We start from the raw sequence: 19,013 nt of genomic DNA, 5'->3' as shown, positions 1-19,013 counted from the left end.
GTGTTAATCAAGTTATACAATAATTATTAGAAGTTGATCAGGTACAATAGAGACCAAAATAATTGGAAAACAATTTCCTAACTTGAATGAAACTCTTTTTCATATTGCTTGTCATTGTTTACGTTTCATTATACGCATCTCACTTAAGTCTGTGAATAACTATTTTTATCCTAATAATTATTGTATTTACAAAAGAAATTACAATTATAATACTTTCTGTTTTCTAAATAATTATTTATAACGTCATAAACTGTAGTCTGCATTTGTGTTCACCTTTATGTAAAAAATATACTATTTTGTTAAACGGAAAAGCGTATAGAGATTACAGGTGCAAGAATAAGACAATCTTAGTTTGTAGTTTGTACATTTGTGTCAACTAACAATAAAAAATTGTTGCTTGCTTTAATTGTAATATTTTTAAAGTAGGATATTAATTTAATATATTAAAAATGCCTGATCACCTAGGAGATGATATGCGAAAAGTAAAAGATGACAAGGAAGAGCCAGAAAAAGAGATTAAATGTAAGATTTCATTATCGTATAACCCCTAGACAGTATTGAAGTATACAAATTAATTCTTATTTTTTATAATTTCAGCCCTTGATGAAGGAGACATAGCATTATTAAAATCTTATGTGAGTAAAATATTGTAATACACACTTTTTTATTCTTTTGTTTTGTAGTAAATTACAAAGAGGGATGACTGGCAAGTTTTATATTTCTTTGCGTTTTTAGGGCCAGGGACAGTATATGAAGATTATCAAAGAGGTGGAAGAGGGGATACAGACTGTAATGAAGAGAGTTAATGAGCTAACTGGAATAAAGGAATCTGACACTGGTCTAGCTCCACCTGCCCTGTGGGATCTTGCTGCAGATAAACAAACTCTTCAGAATGAACAACCCTTACAGGTTAGCTATAAACCCATTAGTAAATTATATGACATATGGTGAAATAATTATTTTATTTTCTAACAAATTTTTAATTCTTGATTGACCCATTATGTTTGTCTTTATGGTTTGAAGTGAGAGTTTATGTTAAATTTTATGCTTCTCTAACCGAAAACCAAATGAATAAATTTTGTACATATGACTGATATTAAAATACTATAATATGTATGTCGACCAGGTTGCAAGATGTACAAAAATCATTAATGCAGATTCAAATGATCCCAAATACATAATAAATGTGAAGCAATTTGCTAAGTTTGTTGTGGACCTGGCTGACTCGGTGGCTCCCACTGATATTGAAGAAGGAATGAGGGTCGGGTAGGTATTTCCATGCATGTAATTAATTCTTATTGTTTTCTATGTAAAATAATGAGTTATTGTGGTACTTTTTAAGTGACATTGTGCAGTATAGTTGATACAATGCTAAATACAGATATTATATTACCTGAATTACTCAATGTCCCATACATTGAGTAATTCAGGTAGTATATTGTCAGTAATATTTGGTTCATTTAAACATGTTTCATGTTTTTGTCTTGATTGTCCTATGTACACGGTGCACTTTTACACTAGACTAAGACAAGTTTAAATGACTGTAGTGATTGTATTAGTAGTGAAATGAGATCTTATAAACAAATGATTAAAAAAAATATCTATTTAGTTAGTAAAAACAAAAAATTGAAAATGCCATCTAAAATAAGTCTAAAACAATATTTACTTGTAGGAAAATGTCCCCCATAAAGGTTTTCTATGAGTGGATGCCAGAGAGAATTGTTTACATAGGACAACTTTACTTTTAAAATAAAGAAGTATATAGACTACTACCCAAAAAAAAATTCAAAATATAGTCTATGCCCTTAAACCATACATGATTAAATATTTGACTATGACAAAAAAAAAATTGAACTTTGTGATATAGAATAATAGAAAATATTTATACATTAAATAATACTTTCAAGATATTACAAAAAATTATAATAAGTTTCCTTGTACTTTTGTCGTAATAAAAAAATGTTAAATTAAGTATCTAATATTCAACCTTGTAGTTACAAAATATCTGTTACAAGTCCAGTCTGTATATAAAATAATGAGGAAGGTAAAGATAGTAATATTTTTTAAACATTATAATAATTACTTGCACAACTCTCCTAAAGCAAAGGTTCATTTATCTTTCACTCCCTAACCCTAGTCACGTTAGGGAGATATTAATTTGAACTACATTGAAATATATGAGTTGAAAGGCGAGAGGAGCTCGGATGGTGGAGGTGAGGGTTTAACGCTTGTTAGATAGGTCCCTTAAACCTACACCTGGGTCGAAGGTTCTGGGCACTGTTGAAGCTCCTCTCCCTGCAACTCCATGGACCCGGCATCCGCACGGTGAATCCACTGAGTGCTAAGGTTTCGTCTCATAGTCACCTTGAATTATTTCAATGCATAACTCTATTATTTCCAGAGTCGATCGTAACAAATATCAGATCCACATACCCTTACCACCCAAAATAGACCCAACTGTGACTATGATGCAAGTGGAAGAAAAGCCTGATGTTACATACAGTGATGTCGGAGGCTGTAAGGAGCAGATTGAAAAGTTAAGAGAGGTCGTTGAAACACCACTCTTACATGTAAGTCACAGAAATAAATAATACTCATTTGTATCATAGATAATATGTATTTTTTTAAATATTTTATTGATTTCAATCTTTATATTCATGTTGTATGTTGTACAATATATCTGTTTTTTTTTCTGATTTTTATAGAATGTTGTTATTAATAAATATTTACATTTCTCTCTCTCGTTCTCTCTCTTGCTCTCTCTCTCTATCTTTATCTCTCTTTCTCTCTCGCTCTCTCTATCCCTCTCTCTCATTCTCTCATAATATTCAGAGTCATGGGTTTTAATTCATTTCTTAACATATAGGGTAGCATTTTATGTCAATTTCATTAATTTTCTAGCTGCCGCCAGAGGTTTTGCTCTAATAGTTTATCGCGTTACCATCACTATGATATTTCATTTGCTTAACACTAATTTTCCCTAATTTGAACCAGACTCCAAAGCAATGCGACTATTTAAGATCGCTCCTCTTTCTATTAAAGACAATTTTAAAAATCGGATCTTAAGTAAAGGACTAATAGTGTAACAAACACTTATAAACTAGCCCAATGTATTGAATTTCCCGTTAAAATCAGTCAAGTTTAGTCCGAGACTAACTAGAACAGACAGACATATATAATTAATAGTTTTTAGCATCAGTCATACAATTGTCGTATGTACATATATATAATAAATTGTGTTCCACAGCCAGAGAAGTTTGTGAAGCTCGGTATTGAGCCACCCAAGGGAGTGCTGTTGTTTGGACCCCCCGGTACTGGCAAGACGTTGTGTGCGAGGGCCGTGGCCAACAGGACAGATGCTTGCTTCATAAGAGTCATCGGTTAGAACATATATACTTAATGATAATTATAACTAATTAATTAATTGTCAAACAGAAACTTCCATAGATAGGAAATGGCTTGTACAATACTGAAAAATTAACAATTATTACATTACTTCTAAATAATTTGTTCAGTTTTTCTCCTCAGTCAATCTTATTTTAGATAATTTGCAATTAATTTATTTTTACTATATAAAATTCTCACCGGACGGCAAAGAAAGAGCGGCATTCTTAAGTATTTAATGTTGTTCTGATACAACTGTCCAACATTAAACCCACAGTGAGCAACTTTGATAATATTAAGATGTAGAACAAAGCTACACACTGTGGGACAAGCAAATCCTATAAATTAAATATTCTTATATATTTTTGTGTTACAAAAATAAACCTAATGTCTTAGTAAATAAGGTCCATTTATATTAAATATGCATTCTAAACCTTTATTATTCTGTCAGGTTCGGAGCTAGTTCAGAAGTATGTTGGTGAAGGTGCTCGTATGGTGAGGGAGTTGTTTGAGATGGCGAGGAGTAAGAAAGCCTGTTTGATATTCTTTGATGAGATTGACGCCATTGGAGGTGCCAGGTAATTAATATAGAATTATATATAACTATAGTCCTAGTAGCTGATATTACAGTAAAAGATTGAAGATAAATTTAACTAAATAATATATATATTATATAAGATATAACATGTATGTCAAATAAGTTGTGTGGAATAAATTTTTTTTTAATATTAGAAATGTCTATTTATTATCTGTTTACTACATATCGTTTATGTTTGATCAGGTTCGATGATGGAGCCGGTGGTGATAATGAAGTGCAGAGGACTATGCTAGAGCTGATCAACCAATTGGATGGGTTCGATCCACGAGGAAACATCAAGGTCTCAAGAATTATGTTAATGATATAGTATTAAATTAGTACAAGGTTAAATTAAGTTAAGTTTTCTCTAATGAATATTGAAACGCTTGTCGTGTCAATGAGACTTGGTCACTGTTATGTATTAGTTATACTTGCTCGGTATTGTTAAAATAATAATATGATGTCAAGTGTAATGTAGGTAGATTAGTTTATTTGTATTGGTCTCTGTCAGTCAGTTTGCTACTTAGCACAATACATACATGACGAATTTAATATAGTTTCATTGAATACTACAGTCACACAATACAAATAATTTTTCAATTCTTTGAAACGGGCAACATACTGATTATGCTTAGTGATATTAATATCTGTAAAGTGTAAAGCATTTGCCCATCCATACAGATTTTTCTTGCATAAAATATTGAATTCATGTGATTATATACTGAACTAAATTAATTACTACATTGTAATAATTTTAATGTGTCATATATATTCCAGGTGTTAATGGCGACCAATCGTCCGGATACCCTCGACCCCGCCCTCATGCGTCCCGGCCGACTAGACCGGAAGGTGGAGTTCGGTCTGCCGGAGCTGGAGGGGCGAGCTCACATCTTCCGCATACACGCCAGATCCATGAGCGTCGAGAGGGACATACGGTTCGACCTGCTCGCCAGGCTCTGTCCCAACTCCACCGGCGCTGAGATCAGGTACACACACAAGCACACGCTCACACATAAATTACCTGTATATATTTGTTTGTTCTTAAAACAGATATAAAGTAGCGTAACACAAAATAATTGAATGCAGAAAAAAATCGTTCTCGTATCTTATAACCTAGCGTTTTATTGTCAGCCTGACCCTTGTTATCAAAAAACTATGTCAGACTGAATCACGTTACAGTAATAAAAGATCACTCTTATACGAGTGTTAGTTAAGTTAAGTTGCTGAGATAGACGAAACAAACAGTCATACTAACATATGCTTGTTCCAGGTCTGTGTGTACCGAGGCCGGTATGTTCGCGATCCGCGCTCGTCGGAAGGTCGCCACCGAGAAGGACTTCCTGGAGGCTGTCAACAAGGTCATCAAGTCGTACGCCAAGTTCTCAGCGACGCCGCGCTACATGACCTACAATTAATGTTGTTAGCAAAATTAATATGTACCTATCTTCATTCGATTGTCAATAAAATATTAAATTATATGAAGTTTCATTGCACTTGACAGTTAGTCTGGTGAGACAGACAAGTGTCAAAGTTTACATTAGTGTAAAAAAAAACAGTGTGTTTGGATCTCATTTCGTACGTACCAGTGATGCTGGGAGGTTTTCACGTTGTTTGTCGTAACTTGTAAGAAACTAAATGACCACTGCTATAGATATCTAAAATACAATTATGGGGGAAACTAACCTGTTTGGTTAGGAACTTCTGTTAGTGAATGTCTAGAATAATGACATTGGAATAATTAATTTATACCTTTGAGTAACAAAACTAAAGAGGAGCTGAATTGATTAAGGGATGATTTGGCGCGGCGGCCAAGGATGGAGTGGTGTGATGTATTATGCAGAGGAGAGTGATTATTTAAAGAGCATGTTTAGATAAGGTTATTCTTTGTTCTTGGGAATAGACAAACTATTTTCGAAGTTCTACAGTTTTAATTATTCTCTTTAAAAAGTCGTTTTTGTCCAATAACAAAATTAATAAGACGAGTCTCTCGCGAATCAACGAATTTTACCGAAGTTATAAAACAGTTTGGTTATTATAACCGGACATATTTATTAAAAGCAGATCATAATAAGCGACATGTCATTGTAAGGGTTGTCACTATGTCCGACTTTTTTGCGACAGAATCCTCAGTTACACTACGAAATTTTATATGAAAATAAATTTCATAGTATAACTACGTCACAATAAGCGGTTAGTCAATTTAAATGGATTCTATATATTCTTAGTTTTTCACATTTAAACTAACTAAACCCTAACAACACTAGGTATTAATCCTGTAAACCTCATTTGTATATTTTAAACTTGTAAGTTTTACACAACTCGTTTATTATCAAATGGTTCCGTTGTATATCATTTAATTGAAAATAACTAATATGATGGTAACGATTAAGGTGAATAAATGACATAACATGTCCTCATATAGACCTATTTTGTGTATTAATTGCACAATAAACAGATAGTGCATATATATATTAACTAGATGGATGGATTGAGAGAGAAAAAAATAAGTTTAAACAGTTTACTGCTAGTAAATTACTTCTACAAAGTTGGTATAGTATACCTTTCATAAAATATATATTAAGCCATTGATAGCTATCATTCAATTAACTTATGAAATATGTTGTAAGGAAGCCCTTTACAATTGTTTGGTTATCAGAAGTAGTGTTGTGCCCTTATGATGTACCTAACTATTATTAAATAATAATAGTTTTACATATAATTAAAAATAAAATTAAATAATAATTTAACGTTTATATTAATATATGTTGTAACTTTAATAATTCTGAAAATTTAAAATAAACATGTTCTTAATGTTTAATTTACATATTTTAGTTATTGAAAAGTAAAAGGGGAATCACTCATTATAGGCGAATGTGCCTCCTTATATCTGTTTCATAAAATATTTTTTGACTCAATAGTTCAAAATTTTTGTTTTAGTGTAGTGCGAACTCACCCAACAAACACTATTTTTTTATTTTATATAAGATAGTGAACAGATGAAGAACAAAAATAGGTAATAGTAAGTTTTTTAAGTTTCTATATTACTAGTAATTCAGTTGAATTTTATCAATAATATATATCCATTATTAATATTTATTCATAAATATTTATTATTTTGCTTTTTGTCTTTTTTTTATGTTTGTTATCTAATAATTTTAGACCGGGAAAAGCAATTCTAATGACTTTTTTTTTATTTGAAAGCTGGTGCTTCTCGTTTGGTCCCACTTCAATTTGGTCTTGTTTTGACCATGGTAACCATGACAAAACTATGTAAGTCTAAAATTTGAATTAAGTAAGAGTGCGACAAATAAACGAGTAACTCAATGCCAAACCGTTTCGTTTTATTTATTAAAAGGGTAGGCTTTACAAATAGTCCCATGATGATTTGATTAAGACCCGATTATGGAATCCTGGGAAAATTGAGGAAATCCTTAAAATGTGTAGACATCCATTATGTTTGATCTTCATTGTCGGAAGACAGATTTCGTAATCTTGTTATTAATCGTTTGAGTTCGTTTATCTGCATAAGATGTTTAGTCCATTTTTGTGCATATATTAAGGATTTTTTATTAGATAGGTTAGGTTAGGAAATAGTATTTTTAATGTAACATTATTATTTTCTTTTTAGTTCCTAGTTCCTGTGTTGTTTTCTTGAAGTCTGCTTTTTTAAATAAAAATAATTTTATACGCAGTACTAGGTACATTATGGGTAACAAACGAAATGGATTGAGTTGCGTAGAAGAATATGAAGATTGCTAAGACCACCGATGTGAAATAAGTATACTAAATGGAAAACGACCATATAACAATGACGTCTTATTTGAAATGAAATGAGCAGATATAGAAATATGTCCGATAATAACAAAAAAAACTAAAAAAAAAACTCTTTATAACAAGTATTTTGTAAGTGACGTATATAGATGAAAATAAACTTTTAATTAAATCAAATGACTCAATTAAGTGCTACGTACGTATTAACAAATAATTTAGATTTTAAAAAAGCTTGTCTTGAGATGTTCCTGTACCTATCCAACTGGTTATGACGCAATATTAAGTTACTCGACATAATAAGAAACGCCTCATAGAAAATAAGCAAATAAATACTTGTTTTATTTTATTACATTAATAATTTTATTAATAGAGGAGTCATTTTTTAAAATATCTACGTTAAGGATCGATATTGAAATATAAAAAATCAAGTTATATTGAATAAAAATTCAATAACCTTTTCGTAGCAGCAACATTTTCTCTTATAAACATTTAAAATTGAGGGTAGATGAGAAGAAATTGACATAGCCGGTCTTCGATAACAATTTCTCAAAAGAAAAGTTTTGTTAAGATTGTATAAATAATTTGGTAATTGTAATTAATATTAAAAACATCTTTTTTCAATCAAACGATGTTACCGTCAACTGTAAGTTATAACAAAAATATTAATTTCGATACAAGCGCAGAATAATTTTAAGTGAAATATGTTTTCAATTCTAAAATAATCTTTTGATACTAAATTATTAATATGCCTAACAAGTGATAAATTATTTACTACAGGATCCTTATATAGACGTAGTAGAGCTATGTGCACTCTTGCAATGTCTAGGATTTGGTATAAAGTCCCTGGATACGACCGACGGAAATGTTAGCGAGGAAGGAACACGCACTGTTACTATCAACTGCCAGGTAGGTACCTCGGGTCAGATTGGAAAATAATTAATGAAACATTATAACATGTAGCGACCAACATGTCTGCAGGATGCCTAACATTATGAAAAACCTTGAATAATCTTTGGCGTCTATAAATTTCTTCTTTCATTCCTTCTATACTTATTTAACCATCGTTAAGAAATATAATACGAAAAAAAATCTGTGAAATGATTTGAATTCAAATAGAGTGTTTTAAAGTGCGTCAGGATAAGGATATTTTCCAGGCGTCTGGAATACATGTAGTGCTGGATAGTGCAAATTTTAGTTGCTCATGTCCGAGCTTCATCAGTCAACAAAATAGCGGATTCTGGCAAGTATCTGGAATGACGGGAGGCAAGGAATACAGCAAGGTATATCTTTGTTATAAGGATATTCTAATGTTTAAACAAATTCTGAGATTATTTAGTAATCAATAAACAAGGACACATATTCATAGGAATGCGGCAGTGCCCTCCTTGGATCTCTCCCGAAACCTCATAGAGAACGGCTTACAAAGGAACTACAGGATATAGTGAGGTGTATCAAAGAACATAACGAATCAGACGTAGAGAAGAAACAAGAAACATTGGCCAATAAATCAGCCAGTATGATCGAGCTGAAGACTCCTGAGAAACGGTGATGTAGATTTTAATACTCACGCTTTTATTATAACCTAACTAGAAAAACTATAAGAGGGAGGCAATTCAAAACATTGCTGAAAATCATAGAAGCTTGATGATTACTCACATTTTTTATCATCTTATCTTATCGAATTAACATCAAACAAAACGGTATGTTTGAAATGGTTAATGAATTCAAAACAATGCAAAAACAGACAACAGCTGAAACCCGAAACGCCTACACGCTACCGCTCGCTGGACGCGCTCACCGCCAAGGACGACCAGCTGCCCGCGCCCGGACCTCTCACCAAGGACGATGACAAAAAGGTTTACATGTAATACATCGTATCTCTCAGTAATGTATTCCTTTTATCGCTCGAATTTGTAATTTATCCTGTCCAGATAAACCCTTTTAAGATTTCAATGATAAATTTTATTTTTACTCGATTTTTTTGATTGTGAAAACCTCAATTGGTCGTAACTATGTCAGAACAAAGATTAATGTTTTAAGTTTCTGTATTAATCTGAAAGTTTGAGGAAAATATGCTTTTAGTGACTAACGAATCCAATATACCTACTATGCATGTACATTTAAATTATGCACATGTCCGATGTGAATTAATCTATACAAATTAATATATTTTAAGTTACAGTACGTGTGTCAAAGACAAAGCACGTATACTTTATCCTCAACTCCAGAATCGTCTAGATTACGTAACAAGACTTCAAGGTAATCCAACATTCTATTCTATCATTTATTTATAATTAAATGCCGCAAATTTAATTTGAACATATTTGTAGCCCCATTCCGATGCTCTCGCAGTCTTTAATTGACAATTTAATAGCAACGGAAAAACTTGCAGAAGATCTCAGGAAAAAAATATCAAATATCATCCACGATTTCGTCGAGGACGCTAAACATGATAATTCTATGTCTTCCTTGGCTCTGGATGTATCTAAGATTTCAACATTAAAGGTATCCACACTCTAAACGCATTGAAGGCACACTAAGTGCACTCGTTACTTTGTACTATTTTTTAAAAACTGCTATGTTTATATTTTTAGGGTCCAGAAAGTTCTAAACAATTCGCGTCCAGTCCTAATCTATCTGGTTTAGGAGTACACGATGATTACATGAAAAGATTCAGGCGTGTAGAAAGCGCTTCAACGTCAAATTTGACAGCTAAACCGGCAGTGAAAGAGGGAAAGTTATCCAAACTCAAAAGAATATCACCAAATTTATTTAAATTTAAAAATAGTCCTAGCGCTGTAAACAGACGGGACAAAAGTGATGATGTCAAAAGTAACAAAACAAACAGTGAGTTAAATATGATGAATAAAATAATTTACAATTTACTATATCATCACGTAAATAAAAAATAACACATTTGGAACAGGTTTAACGAAATCAAAAATAGCTACACCGGTGCGGGTAGCCGCGAGCACAGAAAATAGTCCGAATGTTAGCGGATCGAGAAGGAAATTTGGCCAGGTGAAGTCCACCATACCGAGACTAGCTTCGAAGAAGGAGTAAATAATATAATAATTTAAACATTAACCAACTGTTTCGATGGCATGTTCTAAAATAAATACTAGTTATGGTCATTCGTGTGTTTCTTTTTCAATCGTTCGTATCCTCGTAAGAGCTGCAGCTCTGCATCAATTTTTCTACTTCCTGCTCTAAAAAGTTATTCCTCTTTTCAGAGTTCACTTTAGGTGGTGTGGTCGATCTCTTACACGACCCTCTCTCCTTTTTATTACACTTATCTTTCCTACCGCCGGCATTTTCTCGTTTCTTCTGCAACTGAATTGTAGCAGGGTACATAATGCTTTGTATTAAATCATCTCTTATGCCCGTCTTGCGATCTTTATTATTGCTCCTTTTCTTAGTCTTTTTACTGCTACATTCCATAAAGTTCTTGTCTTGCATCCCATCCGAGTTATTTGATTCTGAATCTGAACTCTTCGTTGTTTTAAGCCTCGAGTTTATTTCTTTCTCTTGACTCTTAGATGTCAATTCTTTCAACGTATACGGCCCAGGCTTTTGTTTTTTCCTTTCTCTTTTTGCTAATTTAAGACAAATTGTAGCTTTTGGATAGCCACTAAATAACTGATAGCAGGAGCCTTTTTCTAGCGGTGTAAAAGAATTAAAGAATCTTCTAGGGTGTATGTCATCCGGTGTTTCAGTTAATAAGACGTAAGCTTTTTTAAGGAATGTTTTTTTATCTATTGGATTTTGCATGTGAAAAAAGTTTTCAAGCTGTTCGTGTGTTTTGAGTCTGCGTATAGCATTTTTCTGTACAATGTTGTAAGAAACGACAGCCATTAATATGTAAGCTGGTTCGTTACTAAGAATGTGATCCCAGAGGATTAACCACTCGGAACAAGTCAATACTTCGCTAAACGCTGTTTCGAGGATTTTCAAAGCGTATGTCTGACTTGTAACACCCAACTCACAGAAATGATTGAGGAGTTGTCGGTCATGTTCAGCTAATATGTTTTCAACCATCGCCAGGATGCTTACTGGCGGGAAAGGCGCATATTCAAACCAAAGCTGACATTGATTTAGTAGAACTGTTGCAACAATTTCAAATAGTAAAAGTGGATCTTTCTGTAATATTTTGACAAATGGAAACACAAAACTTGGCAGAAATTTCATAACTCCAAATAATGGGCACCAATGAGCCAAACATGACAGCAGTCTTTTCAGGTTCTTTAAAGTAAGGGAGCTATGAATAGTGAACTGACTTTCAATGTCCTTATATGATGAATGGATGCCCTTATCAACTAACACAGAATATGCTGTTCTATTTCTCGGTACAGCCAACAGAGACCGCCATATTATAGCCCTGAACTTATCTGGATACTCTCCGTATTGCATTAGTATTCGTCTCAATCTAGCGCTATCCATACATGTCCTCATCTTTGCTTCAACTTCTACTCTGGTTGGGGAATGCTCTTTATTAGACCTCTTAATTGAAGTGCATGCAAATTCTTCATGTATCGGTTTCTCAGTTTGTGGCTGCTTGGATTCCAGTACATAGGAAGTGTTGTAAATATTGATCTCACCTAACTGTAGGACACATAGAAAATATTTTCCAGTTGGGCTCACTACAAATCTGCGCACATTAGATGAATCTGGTTGTATAGTATTCACAATCTTTAATGTTTCTAAATCTAAGAAAATAAGATTACAGTCACTACTTAGGATTGCTAGAACTTTGTTCGCTCCACCATCAAACATTTGTGGTATAAAAGCCATTTGTTGCACGCCAGTTATATCGTACTTAAGTAAATCTACAGACTTTATTGCTTTCCATGTATCCATACTAAAGAGTATCAATATAGGTGCCAGTCCGGCCATAGCCATCGCTCTGCCATTCATAGTAAATGCTATATTCTTTAGATGCTTCAAATCATTTGGTATTATCTGTTTCACAGATTTCATGGTGTCATGCCGCCATATCTGAACTGTATCATTCTGGAAGCATGCTACTAAGTAGTCACCGGCCGGGGTGAATAATATCTGTTGAATTTGAGCCTCTGCATAAGTATTCAATGTAAAATATTTTGTGTAGTTTCTTAGTTCCCATAAAATGGCTTCTGCGGGACTGGCTGTGAGCAAATTGTTTATCTTATTATTAGAAAAAGAGATATGTTTTATAGGAGCTGTATGCCCCAATAATGAGATAGTTGTTGTGCCAGATTCACAGTCGATGAAGTTAATTGTAAACTTTTTTGCACCAGCAACTACTAATGTGTCCAGATTATGAGGTGAAAACTGAAGTGCAGTACAAGGCCCTTGACTTTTTAATTTCCAGAATTTAAGGTCCGAAAAATCTAATACAAATATATTTCCAATATTATCAGCACATGCAAGCTTCTCATGAACATCCTCAAAGGTCCCAACGGAAAAACGAATCCGATGGCTTTCTCCATTAGAACCACGGACTGTATGATGCAGTTGCAAGATCACTCCATCCTTTGGTTTCGATTTAATCTTAATATCGAACTTCTCAACATTATCATATTCTCCTTGATTACCAGATTCCATTTGTCAGCAATACATCATAATTCAATCTAACAGTCATTATTTACTATCATGGAAGTAAATAATTTATAATTTGGCGGAGTCAAAACCAAAACAAAAACAGATAACTTCATAAGTTTAAATGTCATTTTCGTTGCTATGGTTTCTGACTTAATGACACTTTGTATATAACTCATAACACAAACTCAAATTATAGAATATTGATTGGAGTTGTGTTCCCTAATTATAATTTGCAAAATAAAAATTAAAATATGTTATGATAAGATTATTAAAACCTAATCACAACCAGGAACGCATTTATTTTGAAAATATTTATTTTTGCACAAGAAATTTTCCCTTTATATATAATTTTTATATATATTAAAATGAAAATTACTGCTTTGTGAGTAAATAGGACACTTGCCCCCTAGTTCCCTAGATACATGTTTACTAACTTGTATAGCATGGAACTACTTACAATTTTTTTGTCACACTGTTTTCCCATTTAGCTCATCTTTTGTTGTTCTAAAGGCGGTTTATTTAAGTCACGTTATGGTCTGTTCCATAACTAGAATGACTGTTCAAATGATGTACTTGTTTTTAATACAATACTTGTATTTGAAATGACAATATACTTTTTACAACTATCGATAAGCCCGACAAAATTCCAAAAACTCCTGACTTTAGCAATATTACAATTTAAATAAATCTATAGATACATAAATGGAAGACATTTACAAAATATATAGATAAATTAATAAATATATGTATTTAGTTATTTGAGTTCTAACAATGTACTATTAAGTTGTCTTTAACTATAAATGTCATTTGCGGTGTACTTCGGATATGTCGATGTATTTATAAATATTGCTTTCTGTTTGTGTTTCAGATGAAAGGAATGAATTATCACAAATGATAACGACAATGATAGTTAAACAAATGTAAAGACATTTTAACCTTGACTTAATAAAAGAATCCAGTTCGTATTCGCCGACCGGTGACTAAACTTGTTTTGCTTATTTCCATAACTTATGTAAAATATAACTACGGAAAAGAGGAGACACTTTTGTTGTGAAATTCATAGCAATCTAACGTGTTGGTAAAATGAAATCCTTTATAGAGTATTCTGCGAACACAGATTTCCCGATTGAAAATTTACCCTACGGTGTATTTACTTCGCCCAAAAATGTGAGTTTATTTTAATATTGTGGAACATGTTGTTATATTGTCAGCTGCTTATTTATTTTTATTAATAATGATAAAATTGCCCAATTTACTTCTAAGGGCATATTTTTTTCAAATATATTTATACTATAACCTTTTTATAACCTACATCTTAATTAATAAGGTTCAATATAAATATATCATTAATTACAATTTCGACTTACAGAATTTAATTAAGGCCTTAAATTATTTTTGATTATTAAACTTCCTGAAGTTACTGCTGTTTACTTCTTAAATCTTACGGATGCGTTCGCAAAATCTTACTGAAATTGATAATTTATTTACCATATACTTGTCACAGGTTATCAACATTAAGACTAATTCTTTTTAATTGATATGTTTTATTCAGGCCCAAAAACATATTGGAGTCGCGATTGGTGATTGGATTCTGGATTTGCATGTGATCTCTCATCTATTCTCAGGACCTCTACTGAAGGGAAAACAACATGTTTTTAGGGTACGTCATAATATGTTAATTGGTAACTTGTTATTGTTTCTTTGCAACAACAACACGCGCTAAACGTGTAAAGTAAATAACATAATCAATTTATTATTTTAGTGTGCTATGAGAAATTCATATAATCTGCCACAAAAAAATATTCGTCGATGATTATAGTTTACAAAAAAAAATATGTATAAAAAAATTTAATAATTGTTTTCTTGGCAGGATGACAAATTGAACTCGTTTATGGGATTAACAAAGGCGCACTGGATTGAAGCAAGGGCCACTCTTCAGAGTCTTCTGGATGCGAGCAATACCAAATTGAAGAATGACTCCGAATTGCGACAAAAGTAATGACGCATATATATTCCAACAAATAACATCAAAATATTTTTGTCATTGTCATTGGAAAAATATACATATGGAACATATGGGCCACCTATTGAAATGGAAAATATTGTTATTCCAGGGCGTTTGTTAAGCAATCCGAGGCTACCATGCATTTGCCAGCTGAGATCGGAGACTACACGGATTTTTACTCCTCAATCCACCACGCCACAAACGTAGGCATCATGTTCAGAAGCAAAGAGAACGCTCTCATGCCAAACTGGTAAGGATATTTAAATGCGGTTAAATTCATGTATTGGTAACAAATATTCTGATAATTATGGTTTCGGTAAAAAAATTGTAAAACTCATTTTATTGAAAGGAACAAACTAACTTACAGATTTTGCATTTCATATTTAATTTTTTTAATTATAAATAAATGAATTACACATCCACATGACATCCACATGATACCAGTAGCTCGATTTCGGGCACAGTTGGTCCATGAATTACGTATATTTTCATAAAAATATGTGTATGCTACCGATTTGAATGTAAGTCATTTCTAAAATAGTTCAGTGGCCTATTGTGTTGGAGTATTTGACTGCAGCTGTTAAGCTCCTCAGTTCAAAACTATCATTTAATAACTCTATATCTACAAGGTCTACATTACATTTTCACCCTTATAAGGAAACACTTGCCAGTGGGTTACCATGGCCGCAGCAGCTCCATCGTCATTTCTGGCACTCCGATTACAAGACCCTACGGTCAAACATTGCCTATTGAAGGTAACAAAGCCTAAAATTTTTTTTTGTTTAAATTACCTTACTTTGAATTCGGCACTTAAAACTTAATAAAGCATATAAAAGTACATAAATTATTTATGATGTCTCTTTAAAATCATATTATGAGCCAACATAAATTATTATTGACAAATTTTGCAATGCCTGATATTTAAAATTAAAGTCGTCATCACAAATGACCAGATATTAATATAAATCCTTTGATAACCATCTTTGAAAACTATTTTGCGGACTGCCTTACCGATTAATAATATTTTTTCAATTTTTAGAGTAAGTACTTGTAGTACGTGATTTAGTCACATTCAAAGAGAATTTGTATCTTTCAGGAGCCGATCCTCACTTCGGTCCATCTCGTCTCATGGACTTCGAGCTGGAGATGGCCTGCTTCGTGGGTGGTCCACCGACGGCGCTTGGCGAACGAGTCTCCGCCCGTCATGCCGAAGAACGCCTGTTTGGATTCGTACTGATGAATGATTGGAGTGGTAATTGAGGTTTTCCAGTAAAAACCCATTTAGGACTGTTTCACAAAATGACTGTCCCCTTTAGAATTCCAAACTCCTGTTAAAAATCTATATCACCATCATTCGTACGACCAAGAGTTTCTTAGTTCTCGTGGCGTAAAAAATGCAATTTTTTTTTAAAGTATCTTGTTTTTTTACATAATAATTAGATTGATATATATATTTTATTTGATTTTCTGCTTGATTACTGAATATTAAATTATATATTTTCTCACAGCTCGTGATATCCAAAAATGGGAGTACGTGCCGCTCGGTCCATTTACTGCCAAGAACCTGGGAACATCCATTTCCCCCTGGATCGTTACCATAGAGGCACTGCGTCCGTACATCGTGGACAACTATCCCCAGGATCCCGAGCCGTTCGCGTATTTGAAACACGACGATAAGTTCAACTTCGATATCAAACTCGAGGTGGATGTTAAGAGTAAGAAAATATTCAATTCTCTTTTGTAACAAAAATAAATAAGTATGTATTTTGATATTTTAATCAAATAGAGATTAGTGAAAAATACTTTTATAATTCTATAAAGACAATTAAAAAGTTATCATAAGAATGTATGTCGTAAGTTAATCAATTCGCCCAATGTAGCTGACAAATCTCCTGTGGCAAACACCATCTGTCGCTCCAACTACCGCTTCATGTACTGGACCGTGAAACAGCAGCTAGCTCAGCAGACTGTCTCGGGCTGCAACCTGCGTCCTGGGGACTTGCTTGGATCGGGAACCATTAGCGGGGATGTATGACAAATGCCTTTAGTTGAGCATAAAAGTTTAAAAAAAAACTTCATCGCCCTAAACGAGCATGTCTCATCAAACGTGTTAAATTCTGCAGAAGTATTGGGAGAGCCTATGAATAGATAGTAATGTACCCGAACCTTCATTCAAAAATATATCCAGTACATTTTATATCACTCTTCATGCACCCCAGAAAAATTTACAAATTGCTGTAAAAAATTATAACCGGCTAACAATCATTATTTTGAACTAATTATTTGTATAGTTTCATCAAAGATTCAATTCATTTTATCGTCATGCTATACTGAACTAAGAAGCCTTACGAAATGTCATATGGTTTTAGATAAAGACACAGTTTTTTTTCAGACATCTGATTCATATGGCAGCATGTTAGAGTTGAGCTGGAAAGGAACCAAGCCAATCCGCTTACAGAATGGAGAAGAAAGGAAATTTTTGCAAGATGGCGACACAGTAATATTAAGAGGATATTGCATAAACGAGATCGGTGTCCGCATCGGTTTCGGAAAATGCGAAGGAAAGCTGCTTCCGGCTCTACCTTTCAAAGAATGATCGATTTTCAGCACATGACCCAAACACCTTTTTAAATATTTTGTTTTTATATCACGTTGTGTCACTGCCATATTGTGTGTTTTAAAGGCAAAGATTTCATAGTTAGTTATCAATAAAAAGATTTTCGTATTTTTTTTTACTTATTGCTCACTCACCACTTACTTATTATTATTGATGAATAAATAAATAAATACATAAACACAAAGATTCCGTCTCCATTCAAATTCGAGAATCTTCATACCCCAAAAAAAAGGTATTCTCATCTTCCATACAAAACATTAGAGAACAGAACATTCCTAATCTCAATATTCTAGCTATAATTAATAAGAAATTCAGTAATCATTACATATAATATATCTCATTTATATATTTATCCATATATTCATATTTTACAATCAAAATACATTTAAAAATATAATAGTAAAAGTATATTCAAAAAATCATATATTTCTCTCTATTTCAAAACACTGTACAATATTTATTTTATTAATATTATTATTTTACAACAATTTATTATATAATTTTGTAATCAGAACTAGGAATGCTATTTATAAAAGAATTATTTATGATTGATAACAATAATGTGCTCACAGCTTTAACTGACGCTCGTGCTTGGACTACTTTAGTATACACCTGACTTTAAAAATGCATCAATGATTCCGCGGTCAATAATTTGAAATTGCCATAATTTTATTAAATTGTATTTTAACTTTTTTTTTATTATCATAACACTTGGTACAAATTGTTCATTCATAATATTAAAGCCATGAGTCATAGATATGCCAGAACAGAAACAGAGCTCACTAATTTGTTGACCCAAGGTTAATATTTGAGAGTTAAATAAAATTTTAGACAATCACTGTTAAAAATACATACTTTATGGCTTGTGCCGTTATAATATTTCAAAGAAAGAAATGACAAAATATGACCTTAATTATTTTTTTTTAATTATATTATACGTGATATTTCATTTCAATTATAAAAAAAAACATTATTTCGTTTAGCATTTATTTTATTAAAAGTTTTCTCGTACATATGAAATGAATATTACAAAATATGTAGTCAACGAGGCATGATACAAGATAAAAAGTAAATAGAAC

At 32.5% G+C, this 19,013-nt stretch overlaps 4 protein-coding genes across 5 annotated transcripts; 3 read left to right on the top strand and 1 right to left on the bottom strand.

Annotated features, from left to right (window-relative positions):
- Positions 1 to 340: 340 nt before the first annotated feature.
- Positions 341 to 5,437, top strand: LOC116771316 (26S proteasome regulatory subunit 7). The gene is made up of 10 exons (XM_032663139.2): positions 341 to 522; positions 598 to 635; positions 736 to 909; positions 1,127 to 1,266; positions 2,402 to 2,570; positions 3,248 to 3,380; positions 3,836 to 3,962; positions 4,166 to 4,262; positions 4,739 to 4,947; positions 5,232 to 5,437. The coding sequence occupies exons 1-10, from the start codon at positions 450 to 452 to the stop codon at positions 5,374 to 5,376; spliced, it is 1,305 nt and encodes a 434-aa protein (XP_032519030.1). The 5' UTR covers positions 341 to 449; the 3' UTR covers positions 5,377 to 5,437.
- A 2,775-nt stretch (positions 5,438 to 8,212) lies between these two features.
- On the top strand, positions 8,213 to 10,866 carry LOC116771309 (uncharacterized). 2 transcript variants are annotated; one of them, XM_061523324.1, is made up of 9 exons: positions 8,213 to 8,375; positions 8,510 to 8,638; positions 8,887 to 9,012; positions 9,099 to 9,277; positions 9,477 to 9,588; positions 9,915 to 9,991; positions 10,063 to 10,237; positions 10,327 to 10,579; positions 10,659 to 10,866. In XM_061523324.1, exons 1-9 carry the CDS (start codon positions 8,361 to 8,363, stop codon positions 10,793 to 10,795), a joined length of 1,203 nt encoding a protein of 400 aa, XP_061379308.1. In that variant the 5' UTR covers positions 8,213 to 8,360; the 3' UTR covers positions 10,796 to 10,866. The 2 variants fall into 2 exon arrangements, with proteins under 2 accessions (XP_061379308.1, XP_061379307.1); XM_061523323.1 differs by having other exon boundaries at positions 8,214 to 8,375; positions 9,909 to 9,991.
- Positions 10,487 to 13,476, bottom strand: LOC116771308 (TBC1 domain family member 31). Its single transcript, XM_032663129.2, has one exon. It carries the CDS (start codon positions 13,313 to 13,315, stop codon positions 10,883 to 10,885), a length of 2,433 nt encoding a protein of 810 aa, XP_032519020.2. The 5' UTR covers positions 13,316 to 13,476; the 3' UTR covers positions 10,487 to 10,882.
- Positions 13,477 to 14,143: 667 nt separating this feature from the next.
- Positions 14,144 to 18,042, top strand: LOC116771283 (fumarylacetoacetase). The gene is made up of 9 exons (XM_032663103.2): positions 14,144 to 14,479; positions 14,865 to 14,972; positions 15,183 to 15,307; positions 15,427 to 15,567; positions 15,975 to 16,072; positions 16,414 to 16,569; positions 16,826 to 17,032; positions 17,198 to 17,346; positions 17,710 to 18,042. The coding sequence occupies exons 1-9, from the start codon at positions 14,396 to 14,398 to the stop codon at positions 17,911 to 17,913; spliced, it is 1,272 nt and encodes a 423-aa protein (XP_032518994.1). The 5' UTR covers positions 14,144 to 14,395; the 3' UTR covers positions 17,914 to 18,042.
- Positions 18,043 to 19,013: the final 971 nt, after the last annotated feature.

The sequence above is a fragment of the Danaus plexippus genome, chromosome 17 (genome assembly GCF_018135715.1).
Source record: "Danaus plexippus chromosome 17, MEX_DaPlex, whole genome shotgun sequence".
Lineage (NCBI taxonomy): Eukaryota > Metazoa > Arthropoda > Insecta > Lepidoptera > Nymphalidae > Danaus > Danaus plexippus.
The sequence above is the reverse complement of the archived record's forward strand: the minus strand, read 5'-3'. Positions and strand labels throughout refer to the sequence as shown.

What these genes read in the sequence shown, in the direction of transcription:
- LOC116771316 (XM_032663139.2), top strand. Translation starts at nt 450, where the DNA reads ATGCCTGATCACCTAGGAGATGATATGCGAAAAGTAAAAGATGACAAG. An exon ending in TTGAAACACCACTCTTACAT is followed by an intron (nt 2,571 to 3,247) that starts GTAAGTCACAGA and finishes TGTGTTCCACAG; the next exon opens with CCAGAGAAGTTTGTGAAGCT. An exon ending in ATCCACGAGGAAACATCAAG is followed by an intron (nt 4,263 to 4,738) that starts GTCTCAAGAATT and finishes TATATATTCCAG; the next exon opens with GTGTTAATGGCGACCAATCG.
- LOC116771309 (XM_061523323.1), top strand. An exon ending in CTGAAGACTCCTGAGAAACG is followed by an intron (nt 9,278 to 9,476) that starts GTGATGTAGATT and finishes ATGCAAAAACAG; the next exon opens with ACAACAGCTGAAACCCGAAA. An exon ending in CAAAAGTAACAAAACAAACA is followed by an intron (nt 10,580 to 10,658) that starts GTGAGTTAAATA and finishes CATTTGGAACAG; the next exon opens with GTTTAACGAAATCAAAAATA.
- LOC116771308 (XM_032663129.2), bottom strand. Translation starts at nt 13,315, where the DNA reads ATGGAATCTGGTAATCAAGGAGAATATGATAATGTTGAGAAGTTCGAT.
- LOC116771283 (XM_032663103.2), top strand. Translation starts at nt 14,396, where the DNA reads ATGAAATCCTTTATAGAGTATTCTGCGAACACAGATTTCCCGATTGAA. An exon ending in AACGCTCTCATGCCAAACTG is followed by an intron (nt 15,568 to 15,974) that starts GTAAGGATATTT and finishes CACCCTTATAAG; the next exon opens with GAAACACTTGCCAGTGGGTT. An exon ending in ACTGATGAATGATTGGAGTG is followed by an intron (nt 16,570 to 16,825) that starts GTAATTGAGGTT and finishes ATTTTCTCACAG; the next exon opens with CTCGTGATATCCAAAAATGG.